The following is a 12,749-nucleotide window of genomic DNA, read 5'->3' on the forward strand; positions in this document are numbered from 1 at the left end:
TAGAGAGACACAAGAGAAGTTGGAATGGGAGGAGAGGGAAAAGGACTGGATCAAATGCATTGTACTTGTGTGTGAAATACTCAAAAGAAAAAAAATTAATTCTCTGGGCTAGAAAGATTAAAAGCACTGACTGCTCTTCCAGAGGTCTTGAGCTCAATTCCAGCAACCACATGGTTTCTTACAACCATCTGTAATGGGATCTGATGCCCTCTTCTTGTGTGTCTGAAGACAGCTACAGTGTACTCATATACATAAAATAAATAAATAAGTCTTTTAAAATATAATCCTTGTGAAAAATTAAAGAGGTATAAGGTCATGAAAAGTAAGGAAAGCATGAGAAACTATCCAAGGCCAAACATGGACAGACGCCAGCTACAGAACACGTGGATCCTAGACTGGATGGCAGACCAGGAAATGTGCAGAAGCCAGTGAAACACAATGCAAGTCTACTCGGCAGCACTGGGCCAGTATCGGTCTCTCACCTCATCACTGCACCATGTGAGAATTAGCGTTAAGGGGAAGGTAGGTAAAAAGTTGAAGAGTGTATACTTAAAGCTTAAGTCTAAAAACACTCAACTACGTGAACTAAAACACTTTTCTGAGGAAGAGACAAGAATATGCAATCCCATAAACTATGTTTCATTTAAACACAGTATACATAGGACCGTGATAGATGGAAATTAAAGCATGGAAGTAGCTATGCAAATTTCACATAATAAATTTAATAGGGAGGACGTGAAAGCTATAATCCTTAACCAGGCCCCTCTTAGATGGTTTCTGACACCCACAAAAAATGGAAAGAGTCCCTGTCCTCCTCACAGACAGTGGCATGATGATCTACTGAGGCGGAAGCCATGGATCCCTGGTCCCTTGGTCTCTCTGAGTAAAGATGCCCTAGGGTCGGAGGGGCTGATATCAATGCAACAAACACTTACTGGGTGTCTAAGTCTGGCTGTGCATTTTGTAAGCCCCGAGGAAACGCAAACAAGACCCATTTGGGCCCTGCCTGGTTCTTGTGGCATTTGCATGAAGGAGAAACAGGCATCAAGAATGCATCCCACATGGGCAGAACCATAGAATGTGAGAAAACGGTAACAGCTACGAAGCCAGAAATCCTGTGTGATGTGTCATGTGATAACAGCTTCCTGGAGGAAGTGGCACTGAAACAAGATCCCCCTCTGATCCTCAGTTTTCTAAGTCTGAGCTAATTACTCAATTGTTGTTAAGGAATATGTAAAATATTGATGATGTAGGGTTTAGAATTCCTAGCAAATCAATGAGGGCACAGAAATAGTCCACTCTAATATCATTACAAAGCTTCTCAAAGTATTCTAAATTCCACATGCCTCACTAAAATGGACTCCCAGGGTCTAAGAATAGATTGCTGATCATAGAAATATACTTCCCTTCCACTGGGCAGCAACAATGAATAATAAATGTACTTACTGATGGAAGGTTTGAAAACACAACTGGCTCAGGCAAAAACCAGCACCCGAGTGAAGGGAAGTCGGGGGCCTTGCTGGACTGACTACACATGACATGTTCTTCTCCTGCCTACTTTTCATCCTTGAGCTTGACAGAGGAAATGTCAGGAATGAACCCAGTCTCAGTAGCCAGTAAGGGATAGATAGATACTACACAGCACTGTCACACCCTCCCTCAGGATGCAAGGGGAGGGAGAATTAATGTGTTCTTGTTCTTAAGTGTCAGTGAGGCTGTATCTGTACAAAAAGCTGAAAAACAGTAAATGGCTTCTAAACTATTTTGGAAAAAATGAATAAAATAATGGTGTCTAACATAAACCAAGCTCAGACCCCAACTCTTTACATCAGGTGACTGCATGTCTCTAAATTACCCCTCCCTCTTTCTCAGACAGAAAGACATGCACATGCTGACTCTCCCTGGTAAGTACTTGAACATGTGCGATCTCACACACACACAGAGATTGTTTGCAGTGCAGTGTAACCCAAGTACGTTTAGGAAATAGTCTAGGTTTTCAAAGAACATTTTAAAAGTACTACCGCTCAGTAAGTGTTAGAATAGTATGCTAGCTCTGAAATATCTTATTTCTCAGCATTGCTCATTTCCCTCAGATCACTTGTCAAGCTCCTAAGACAAAGCACAGAGGTTCAAGTGCTCCAGTCAGCAACAGCAGCACCATTGCCATGTAAGCCCAGGGAAAGCATCCTGGCTCCCATGCACCACCTGAGAAACTGCTTTCTATCTCAGCAGGCCCTCCTCAGGTCCCTCTTTTGCTCCTTTATCCTTCACGGAACTGTCCCATGCAGATCTCCTCCTCTCTCCCCACCTCCCCCCCTCTCTCCCCCTCCCCCCTCTCTTCCTGAGACAAATGCCTCTGATCTGCCACACCTGGTCCCTCACTATGCCCTGGTGAGGCACAGCAGATTCAGAGTAGGTGGAGAGCTTCCTAGCCAGACTAGGGAACAGGAACTCAGCTCTTGCATGCCCCACTCCTTGTCTTCCTGACCCCTCATTCCCTCCCTCTGCACTCCTCCTTCTGTTCCTGAGCCCCACCTTACTTCCCACTCCTTCTCCTCCCACCAGACCTAAGCTAAGCCTTAGGCAGGCAGACTGTTCTCCTCTTACCCTCCCTCCTCACCACACTAGGTGGTCTTAGTTGGGGTTATCATTACTATGATAAGACATCATAACCAAAAACAAATTAGGATAGAAACGGTTGCTTTGAATTACACTTCCACACTGAAGGAATAGGACAGGAACTCAAGTGGGGCAGGAACCTGGAGGCAGGAGCTCCTAGAGGCCACAGAGAGGTTCAGCTTCCTGGCTTGTTCAGCCTGCTTTCTTATAGACTCCAGGACCACCAGTCCAGGGCTGGCAGCACCTATAATGAGCTGGATTAATTAAGAAAATGCTCGGGCTGGTGAGATGGCTCAGCGGTTAAGAACACTGACTGTTCTTCCTAAGGTCCTCAGTTCAAATCCCAGCAACCACATGGTGGCTCACAACCATCCGTAAAATGAAATCTGATGCCCTCTTCTGGTGTGTCTGAAGACAGCTACAGTGTACTTACATATAATAAATAAATAAATCTTTTAAAAAAAAAAAAAAAGAAAGAAAGAAAGAAAATGCTCTACATGCTTACCAACAGCCCAATCTTATGGAGGAATTTTCTCAATCAAGGTTCCCTTCTCTCAGATAACTCTAGCTTGTGTGGAGTTATAATAAAACTAGCAAACATGGGGTCCCTGCTCCCTCCCTCCATGCTGACTGAAATCAGGAGAAGCAACAACAGCTGGGATTTCCTGTGCATATGGGGCTGCGCCAAACACTCCGTGACTCCTCACCTTCCTCCCACCAACCCGCACAGCACTGTCTGGCGGCACAGGTCTCAAATGGGGTGACTTCAGGACCTTGTTATAATCCTAAAATAACTGAGGAGCCCTAAGAAATCTTGTACGTCATGCGTCACATATTCATGTATGTACTGTGTGAGGGAGCTTATGATGTGGTTAAGTATGCACATGTGGAGGATAATTCCTGGATCCTCCTTGATTGTGAGCTGCATAATTTCTGAGACGGAGTCTCTTACAGAAGCTGGAGCTCACTGGTGTTGCCAAGCTCAGCAAGCACTTTTCTGATTTTATCCATCTCCCCAACCCCAGTAAGAGTTCTTATTAATTATGTAAACAAAACGCAAAGAACAACCCACCAAGCCAGGGCAAAATCATACATTGTGTGCTTGTGGAAAATCCTCTCGTAGGTTTTGGAACTAATAACAGGAGGACCACCAGCAAATAGCCTCTGTATTAGTCCCTGTTTCAGTCTCTGTGATCAACATGCCTGACACAGGTTAGAAAGTTTATTTCCATTCATGGTTTCAGAATGTCTCACTCTGTAACATCAAGGAGGGTACAGATTCACAGCTCAATTAATGGCTGTAAAGGCCCACAGCTAGTGACCCACTTCCAGCACCTAGGTCTCACCTCCTAAAAGTTCCACAGCCTCCCAAAATAGCGCCACCAGCTGGAGAGGAAGCACACAAAACGCAAGCCTACGGGTAGATTTCTAATGCAGACCATAACATGCATGCAAATTAGACAATGAAAGTAAAGGTTTAAAAGGCCAAGAGCAACTCTGCATTATGATAAAATGCATTTTTAATTTATGACACCCCCACAACTGACTCAATGATTTACAGCTATCTCTAGAACACACCTGGGAAAAAAAAAAAACATGATTTAAGAAAAGAGAAACTGGCCGGGTGTGGTGGCACACGCCTGTAATCCCAGCACCTGAGAGGCAGAGGCAGGTGGATTTCTGAGTTCGAGGCCAGCCTGGTCCACAGAGTGAGTTCCAGGACAGCCAGGGGTACATAGAGAAACTCTGTCTTGAAAAACCGAAAAAAGAAAAGAAAGGAAAGGAAAGGAAAGGAAAGGAAAGGAAAGGAAAGGAAAGGAAAGAAAAGGAAAGGAAAGGAAAAGAAAGGAAAAGAGAAACTGAGCCTTACAAAGTACAAATGACATGGCAGGTCACAGTCAGCCTACTGAAGAACTCTGGTCTTGGTTGCACAACTCTGCTGCCCCCTCATCCTGTCTCTTCTTTCTTCACTATGGTCACAGTGCTTTCTTTCACCAAAGCAACCATCACCTTCTAGTACCTAACCTTCAAGCCTACACTAAAAAGCCAATAATAACTCACCTCAGCTCCTCCTGCCCTGCATCTCCCATCAGCACCCTGCTATAAACCTCCCTGCCCCCCAGCCAGCTCCCTGCCCAGCACTCACTTGGAATAAACATTCTTCTGCCTAGTAAAGCCCTAAACCTTTAGCTATCTTTGATTCTTCGGTCTTTTTGTATACTGACTGATCTTCACAATTTCTCATACAATAATAAAGTCCGGGATATAAAAAAATGCATATGTAAGCAGAGGAGGAACAAACTGTATGCGAACACATCAAAACTTTGCAAGAAGTCATCTCTGAATCAGGAAATTTTGAGGGTTTACAACTTAAGTTCCGATGGCACATCTGTTTTAGTTTGGTTTCTATTACTGTGATAAAAACACCATGACCAAAAGCAACATCAGGGAGGAAAAGATTGATTTCATCTTATAAGTCCCAGCTCACAGTCCATCACTGCGGAAAATGAGAGTAGGAACTCCAGGCAGGATAAAATCCTGAGGCACTGAACTTATTCCTACTTCACTGCCACCCCATGCTCTCCCTTCAGCAAAGTCTCTGTACAAAGGAAGGACTTCAAGCAAGATGTAAAGACCATTAGGAAGTTTAAATAGGATAGACAGGCTTAAATATGTGTGACCGTGGCCTGACTGCTTCCCTCTCTGAGCTCTGGCCCTCAACTGGAGAATGGGCTTGCAATTAACTTCCAAAGAGTATCCTTGAGCACTTACCAGTTACTTGGTAACTGGTCTCTGGTAATATTCCTACAGCACTCAACTCAAATTTGAACTTGCCTGAGACCCCAGAAACCTCTCCCCAAGAACCCAGAGTCCACAGTTGCTCCATCTGAACTGCGAGAGGATACCATCACTATTGTTGGATGTCTGGATATCTGTGCCTCTACAACCACCAGACCAGTAAGTCCCTAAAGGCCCAAGACTGTCATCTGACAGCCCTCAGGCAACAAGTCCATACTCAGGGCTCTGAAGGGAACCAGAGCTAGCTCAATCCAGCACTGTCATCTGAGAGGCCTTAGTCTCTCCTCCATACAGTGAGGAACAAAAGGCCCATAGAGTTTGCCTAGCATGCATGGAGACCCGGGTTTGTACCCTAGCACCTCATCAAACAAGTCATGGAAGCAAAAGTCCACAATAAAGCACTCAGGCATTAGAGGCAGGAGGATCAGAAGTTTAAGGTCATTCTCAGTTATATAGCAAGTCCAAAGCCAACCTGGGATAGGAGAGATCCTGTCCCAAAAGAAAGAATGAAAAGAAGAAAGAAAAGAAGATGGAGAGAGAGACAAAGAGACGAGACGAGACTAGAAGAGAGACTAAGAGACAGAGGGGGAGGAGAAGAAAAGAGAGAGGAGGGGAGGGGAGGGATCGAGCGGAGAGGAGAGGAGAGGAGAGGAGAGGAGAGGAGAGGAGAGAGACTGAGACTAAAAGCTGGGCCACTCATTATCCTTGGTGTAAGGAAGAAAGGAGGTTGCCAAGGCAGAGATAAGAGACTCAGTGGAGTCTGGCAAGGACCTGTGTCTGGCCAGATTCCTTCCCATCTACCATCTAGGACACACCCCCAGGCTGACCTTTCCTCCGATCTTACCTTGATCTTGAAAGGGAAAGACTTGGCTAGACCCTATAGGACTTGATCCCAGTCAAAAGTCAGTGGCTCTCTTTTGAACTAGAGTGGCAGGAGGAGAAGCTGTACCTGCGATGCGAATCAGGAAGGGTAAGCAAGCGCCTGCAGAGTAGTGGGAGCACAGTGTGGCTGCCTTAGGGAGCACAGCAGGTGACAAGAAACAGCCACAAAGCAGGCACATGGCCAGAACCTGGCAAATATTTCATTTTATATTTTTTTAGGTTACAATCATTCAATTGTAATAATAATGATAAGAAGACAGGAAGTGGAAAAGAGGAAGAGGAAGAAGGAGAAATTTGCGGTAGTATACTATGGTGGGTGCAACCCAGGTCCCTGGACATGCGAAGGCAAATACTTACTCACTTAGAGCCACACCATTAGCTCTACCACAGGCATCTCTATGGAGAACCTGCTTTGCTAGCCACCAAGTGTAGGAGCCATCTTCTTCCCCATCACTAGATGCCCACACTGAGCCTGCCACACTGCCAACTGCAACTCATCAGTCTACCTGAGATTAACCTGGTCATCCCATACAGACATTTGAATGAAATAATACAATAATGTTGAATAGAAAACAGTATAGTCCACTGTATATGATGTGTGTAAATGCTTCAGGAGTCCTTCTACTAATTTATAGACCAACAATTTAAAATGTATTTCTCCTTATGAACCAGTCGACAAGAGGAAAAAGCCCAAATTTGCAAGATAAAGTATCTACAATTATTAGCACATAATTTTTACAGACATAAAAGCTGACACTTAGGACAATTAAGGTTCATGATCAAATTAATGCTAAATGCAACCAGAGGTTTAACTCCAGACTTTCTGCCCTAAGGCTCTGATTTTCCTAAAGTGTCAAAGGCCCTGAAGGGCCATCAATGTTTTCAAGAAAAAAACAGTCATCCCAGCTATTCAGGAACATGGTAAGAAAGATGGAAAGTTTAAGGCCTACACGGACTACACAGCAAGTTCAAACCAGCCTGGGCAGCCTGCTCAAAATGAAGTGAGTTAAAAATATTAGGAGCCCTGGGGATGTCCTCAGTGATATAATTATCTGTTCAGATGTGTGAGGCCCTAGTACTACAAACAAAACAGGAAAAAAAATTATTTTGTCCTACATCTCACTCTTTTATATTTGGTGGGGGAGGGGGGAGGAGTTGGTATTTTGATAGAGGATTTAACTCTGTAGCCTAAGCTGGGCTCACACTGGTGATCCTTCTGCCTCAATTCCAGAGTGCTGGAATTACAAGTGTAGTCACCATGCCCAAGTTGCCACTTTTTTCAAACAAAATGGAAAAAAGTAGAACCTATAAGATTACAGACAAGGGGGCTGAAGAGATGGCTCAGTGGTTACTACACTGGCTGCTCTTCTAGAGATCCTGAGTTCAATTCCCAGCAACCACATAGTGGCTCCCAACCATCTATAAAGTGATCAGATGCCCTCTTCTGGTGTGTCTGAAAACAGCTACAATGTATTTATATACATCAAATAAATAAATATTTAAAATAATATTAATTTTAAAAAATACAAAGGTGAAACTAACAGAAGTCATTAAGCAAAAGGAAAATATCAAATAATAAAATCCTGCCCATAACAATTATGAGCAAAATTATGTGTCTACTAATGGCTTATTCCTTTTATAAAGTATGGCCCTTCCTTTGAGCAAGTCAGCTATGAGTTACAGTCAATACGTGTACATCTGATATTCAGATGCTAAAGCCTTTCCAAGCTCCAATGGCATGGTTTTAAGTCAGGAAGGCAAAACCGTCCTAAATGGGTTTATCCTCCTTTATAAAATATTTATATCATCCTTTATAAAATGTATTTATAAAACAGGCCCAAGAAATTTACCCCTTGCACATGTGAGGATATAGCAACAGTGCCTTCCTCAAGCCCCTGATGGGCCAGTACCTTGATCTTGGACTTGTCAACACCCAGAACCATAAAGAATAAGTGTCTGTTGTTTCCAAGGCACCAGTGTATGATATTTTGTTACAGTGCCCTTAATGGACTAAGGCATTGCCTTTCAGTCTGCAAAAATAGCATAAAATATACCTCTACTACTAAAAGCTGTGCCGAGATTTGGTGTTCCTACCAGAGAGATAGACATATAACATACTCTCATAAAGATAGCCCACCTGAACTACAGTATGAATTCAAGATCAGACTAGGCAACCTACTCAAAACAAAAAGGGGAACTGTCTCAGTATTTGGAGTATAAAGGCAACTATGACTATAGCTCAATGGTATAATGCCTGCATTGTACACCCAATCCCTGAGTTCAATTCCTAATGCAGCAAAAGAAAAAGAGACAAGATAAAAAACAGGGAATGGACAAGTCAAGTACTGAATTTGGAGCACTGCATTTGGAAATGAGAACCCTGCCATACAAACCACTAGGCAGTAAAAATAAACATCATATCACAGCTGGGGGCAAGTTCACCTAGGGAAGAGAGAGGTCTGAGAAAGCTCAGGACTCAAAGAGAGGCTCACATTGGCCTCTCCAGAAGACTCCAAGAGCACCCTTACTTCATTCTTGGCCACATTTCTGCCTTTGGTGAAATAACCTGGCTGGGCAATGGTGGCGCACGCCTGTAATCCCAGCACTTAGGAGGCAGAGGCAGGCGGATTTCTGAGTTCGAGGCCAGCCTGGTCTACAGAGTGAGTTCCAGGACAGACAGAGCTATACAGAGAAACCCTGTCTTGAAAAAAAAAAAAAAATCCAAAAAACCAAAAAAAAAAAAAAGAGTGCTGGATTAAAGGTGTGTGCCCCCCTGCCCAGCACACTTAAAAAAAAGAAAAGAAAAGAAAGAACCTGAAGCTTTCTTACTTGAAATATTAACTTGAAACAAGAGATAGATACATAGATAGATAGATAGATAGATAGATAGATTGACAAATAGATGAGATAGATAAGATAGATAACAGAGATAGATGATAGATTTAGATAATGGATAATTTATAGATGATTGATAGATTATAGACAGATGAGATAAATAGATTAGATAGATGAGATAGCAGTTTCATTCAATAGTCTCCAACAATCACCCAAAACTCTTCCCAGAGACAACAGCTCTGAGTAGCTTAAAAAAAAAAAAAATCACAGCTGGGCGTGGTGGCGCACGCCTGTAATCCCAGCACTTGGGAGGCAGAGGCAGGCGGATTTCTGAGTTGGAGGCCAGCCTGGTCTGCGGAGTGAGTTCCAGGACAGCCAGGACTCCATAGAGAAACCCTGTCTGGAAAAAAAAAAAAATCACAAACCAAGTTTTTAATCATTAATTGTACAATTATACACGAATATGACAATTCAAATAGTATAAGAGGAAAAAAAAAAACCCTTTCCATCCTTGCAGTCCATCTTCCCGCAGAGGCACCACTGTCAGGTGTTTATAAACTGCTCTACAGAGGCAGAGCGGGCTCGCTGCAGTTTCTCACACACATGCACATACACTCTAGCCTACTATATGTGTGTATATGTATGTGTATCTCGCTTTCATCAGTCTCCTAACTTGGAGTTGGCCCATTTACAGTGAACTCACGATTTTTATATGCTGCATAGAATAACTTCAGGCACAGTTTTAACAAATCTCCAATGTTTTTATATTCTGGTCACCTATGGTTTGTTTGTTTGTTTTATAGTTGTTGTTCCAAGAAAGCAACACCATCCTTATAAACACATCTTGGTAGATAAAAACCTGATGCATACATATATTAAATTTTGACAGATGAAGTTCCCAGAGCAGGGTAAAAGCAGTTACTTCCAATCACCAGGACACCTTGCAGGACTTATGAATTCGGTCAAATACTTTAGGTCACCATTAGTATCTCTCTACTTCACTGCCATTTTCTGGACCATGAGCTCCAGAAATTATTCTTAAGAAAGGTACCAGTATCCTCACCTCTTTGACCAAGAACTGCCTTCGTTTTAGTAACCTTTGATACCAACAGCCACTACAGCCTACAAGGGACTCTTGCTCCTGCCAGGACAATGTGTTGTGCTGGTTCATTTCCATGATAGCAATCCCTTCTTCTACTTGGAATCCTAAGGCTAGACATATCCCACTATCCAATCTCTGACTCCCACTCTCCTCTATAGATTTCCACATGATAATCCCGGAAGCATCAAGCCTTAAGCAGTATTCCCACCAATCGCCCGAACAGACACATGATATTCTTTTCCCCATACTTCAAAGATCAAGCTACACAGGCATAGCCCTCACTGTCTGGACCCTTGAGTTGGTAACTCATACTCACTGCCCTTCCTGTGCGCTGGGATGATGGCTAAGAATGCTCTCACTTTACTATTTGCTCTCCTCAAATCTTTCCAGCTCTTTGTCCACTTCTCGGAATCTCCCAATTCTTCTCCTTTCCATGCAATAAGTCACCAAATTTACCAAGATACCAGGGAATTGTCTTGGTGTATCCATCCCACCTTCCCATTTCCACCCCTTGTCCAGATCACTGCTCCCTTACCTTTGTTCCCAATCCTGATGTCACCAGTATTACTAGCTGGGCACAGATTTTATCTGTCTGCCTACTCAAATCGTATGGCTTCTGTAATTGTTTCCGACCTCCATGGGTCTGGACTCAGGCCTATACTGACCCGGCACTAACTCACAGCACCCCTTCCACAAAGTCCAGATTGATGAATCCCATCACCCTCCCCTCATCTGATGATAGGCTACTAAAAGACACTTACATTTACCCATATTTAATAAGTGTTTTCTAAAGTTATCTAATACTGTTTTCTAACATGTGTTCATATTGTTCCGGGGAAGAAAAAGAGAACTCTGTATAATACAAATGCTTAAAAAAGAAAAATAAATCATTTAAAAGACTTTATGGCCCTATTTATCTTGTATGACTGGGTGTGTTCTCCTGAGACTAACACACACACACACACAAAGTCAAACTCCAAACTCCGTAAAAGCATTAGGTAACTTGAAAACCCGCACACACAAAACTCACTGACTTCCAAAAGCACTGCTGTTCAAAGAATCTATAGCATGATAATGGCTCTTCTACTTGAAGACAGAAAAACAGATTCGGGAGAGTCCAGTAAAATCTTTTGGTTTTATGATCTGCTGCTGCTGCCCTAACTGGCTGTCAGAACCAACAAACACTGACCTCCAGAAACTGACAGTATGACTAAGGGAGAACAGCCATATGGCAAGTCAAACGTCCAAGAACTGAAACAGCAATAAATACGAACAGCTGTGTGTGCCCCGCGGCATCAACTAGGAGGGCATACACCTATATGTACGTCATTCTCTGAAGGTTAAGTCCATTTAACTTTCTCAAAAGTTAACTTTCTCAAAGCTTCCTTCTAAACTGATGAGGAAGCCACCGAAAATGGTTTTCAGCCAATGAAGAGAGTCACGCTACAAGGCACTACTCTGTAGAAAAATATGAGAGGTTACACGCTAAGTGTGTTCTCATTTTGTGCCCCCCTTAACGTGAGTCAAACACTGGCACGTGACTCTCCTTCAAGGAGTCAAAACTTTGTGGAAGTTTCCTCATTCCCCCATGTAAACCTTAGCTGAATGAACGACCAGCTAACTTACTGTTTAGACGTTGGGTCCGCGTTCAAGGACCTGAAAAATCTCTCCAGATTAAAAGGTAGCATGATGAACAGAGACTTTTTTTGAGTTGGCACAAATGAGGTGTGTCTGACAGCTTGGGGAACCCCTCACATTTCCATGACCCACCCACCCCCAAGTATTTCACTTCACCAACGTGGTCCCTTAGTGTTTTTCAAAGGGAGAACAAGCAAGCCTCGCATTCTGGGATGGGGACTGTACGTGGATATCTTCCCTGGCCTCGCGAACACTTTTCCCTCAGTGTCCCCTTCGACGCGAGAGACCTTTGCCCCTCGGGACCGCCAAGGCCACTGGCACAGCCAGGTGGGTCGGGGTGTCTGTCCCTTTTAAACCCAGATTGGCCTCTGAGCGGAGCTGCCCGGGGTGGGGGTGTGGCGAGGGTGGGGGGCGGGAGGCCCCACTCACCTGCGATTCATGGGCCGGACTCTCACGGCCACCTTGACCGATGCCATAGTTCATCCCGGCCCGGCCCGCGGGGGCTTCCACCAGGCCTGCGCCCCGCGGCCGCTGGCCACTCCAGCGACTGAGCCCGCGCCCCCGCCCACTTCCCTCTCACCCGCCCCTCGGCTGCGGCCGACCTGGAGTTGCTAGGCGGCCACACCTGCCAGGCCACTGAGCATGCCCAGAGCGGCTCCCGCCCGCGTGATCCGCGCACCGGGGTTTGGCAGCTGCCTACGACGCGAAGGGGCGGGGCCCGGAAGTCTGGGCCCCGCCTCTCGTGTGGCCACGCCCCAGCGCAGCCCTGCCTTGAAGTCAATAGCAACCGGCTGTGCGCACTCACCCGGAGAGCCAAACCCAGTCAAACCCAGTAAGACCACTGCAATAGAATATTCTCAAGGAATCCGAGGAA

At 44.4% G+C, this 12,749-nt stretch overlaps 1 protein-coding gene across 5 annotated transcripts in view; it reads right to left on the bottom strand.

Moving 5' to 3' along the window:
- The window catches only part of Kif16b (kinesin family member 16B), a 289,898-nt gene extending 277,386 nt beyond the window's left edge, over window positions 1-12,512 (bottom strand). For 2 of the 5 annotated variants that reach the window (XM_052183773.1, XM_052183772.1), the window contains exon 1: window positions 12,305-12,476. In XM_052183773.1, the coding sequence (XP_052039733.1) occupies window positions 12,305-12,351 (47 nt within the window). In that variant the 5' untranslated portion in view covers window positions 12,352-12,476. Of the gene's footprint in view, window positions 1-12,304 lie in introns of all 5 variants that reach the window. The other 3 variants (XM_052183768.1, XM_052183769.1, XM_052183767.1) reach the window with 2 other exon arrangements.
- Window positions 12,513-12,749: the final 237 nt, after the last annotated feature.

The sequence above is a fragment of the Apodemus sylvaticus genome, chromosome 5 (genome assembly GCF_947179515.1).
Source record: "Apodemus sylvaticus chromosome 5, mApoSyl1.1, whole genome shotgun sequence".
Lineage (NCBI taxonomy): Eukaryota > Metazoa > Chordata > Mammalia > Rodentia > Muridae > Apodemus > Apodemus sylvaticus.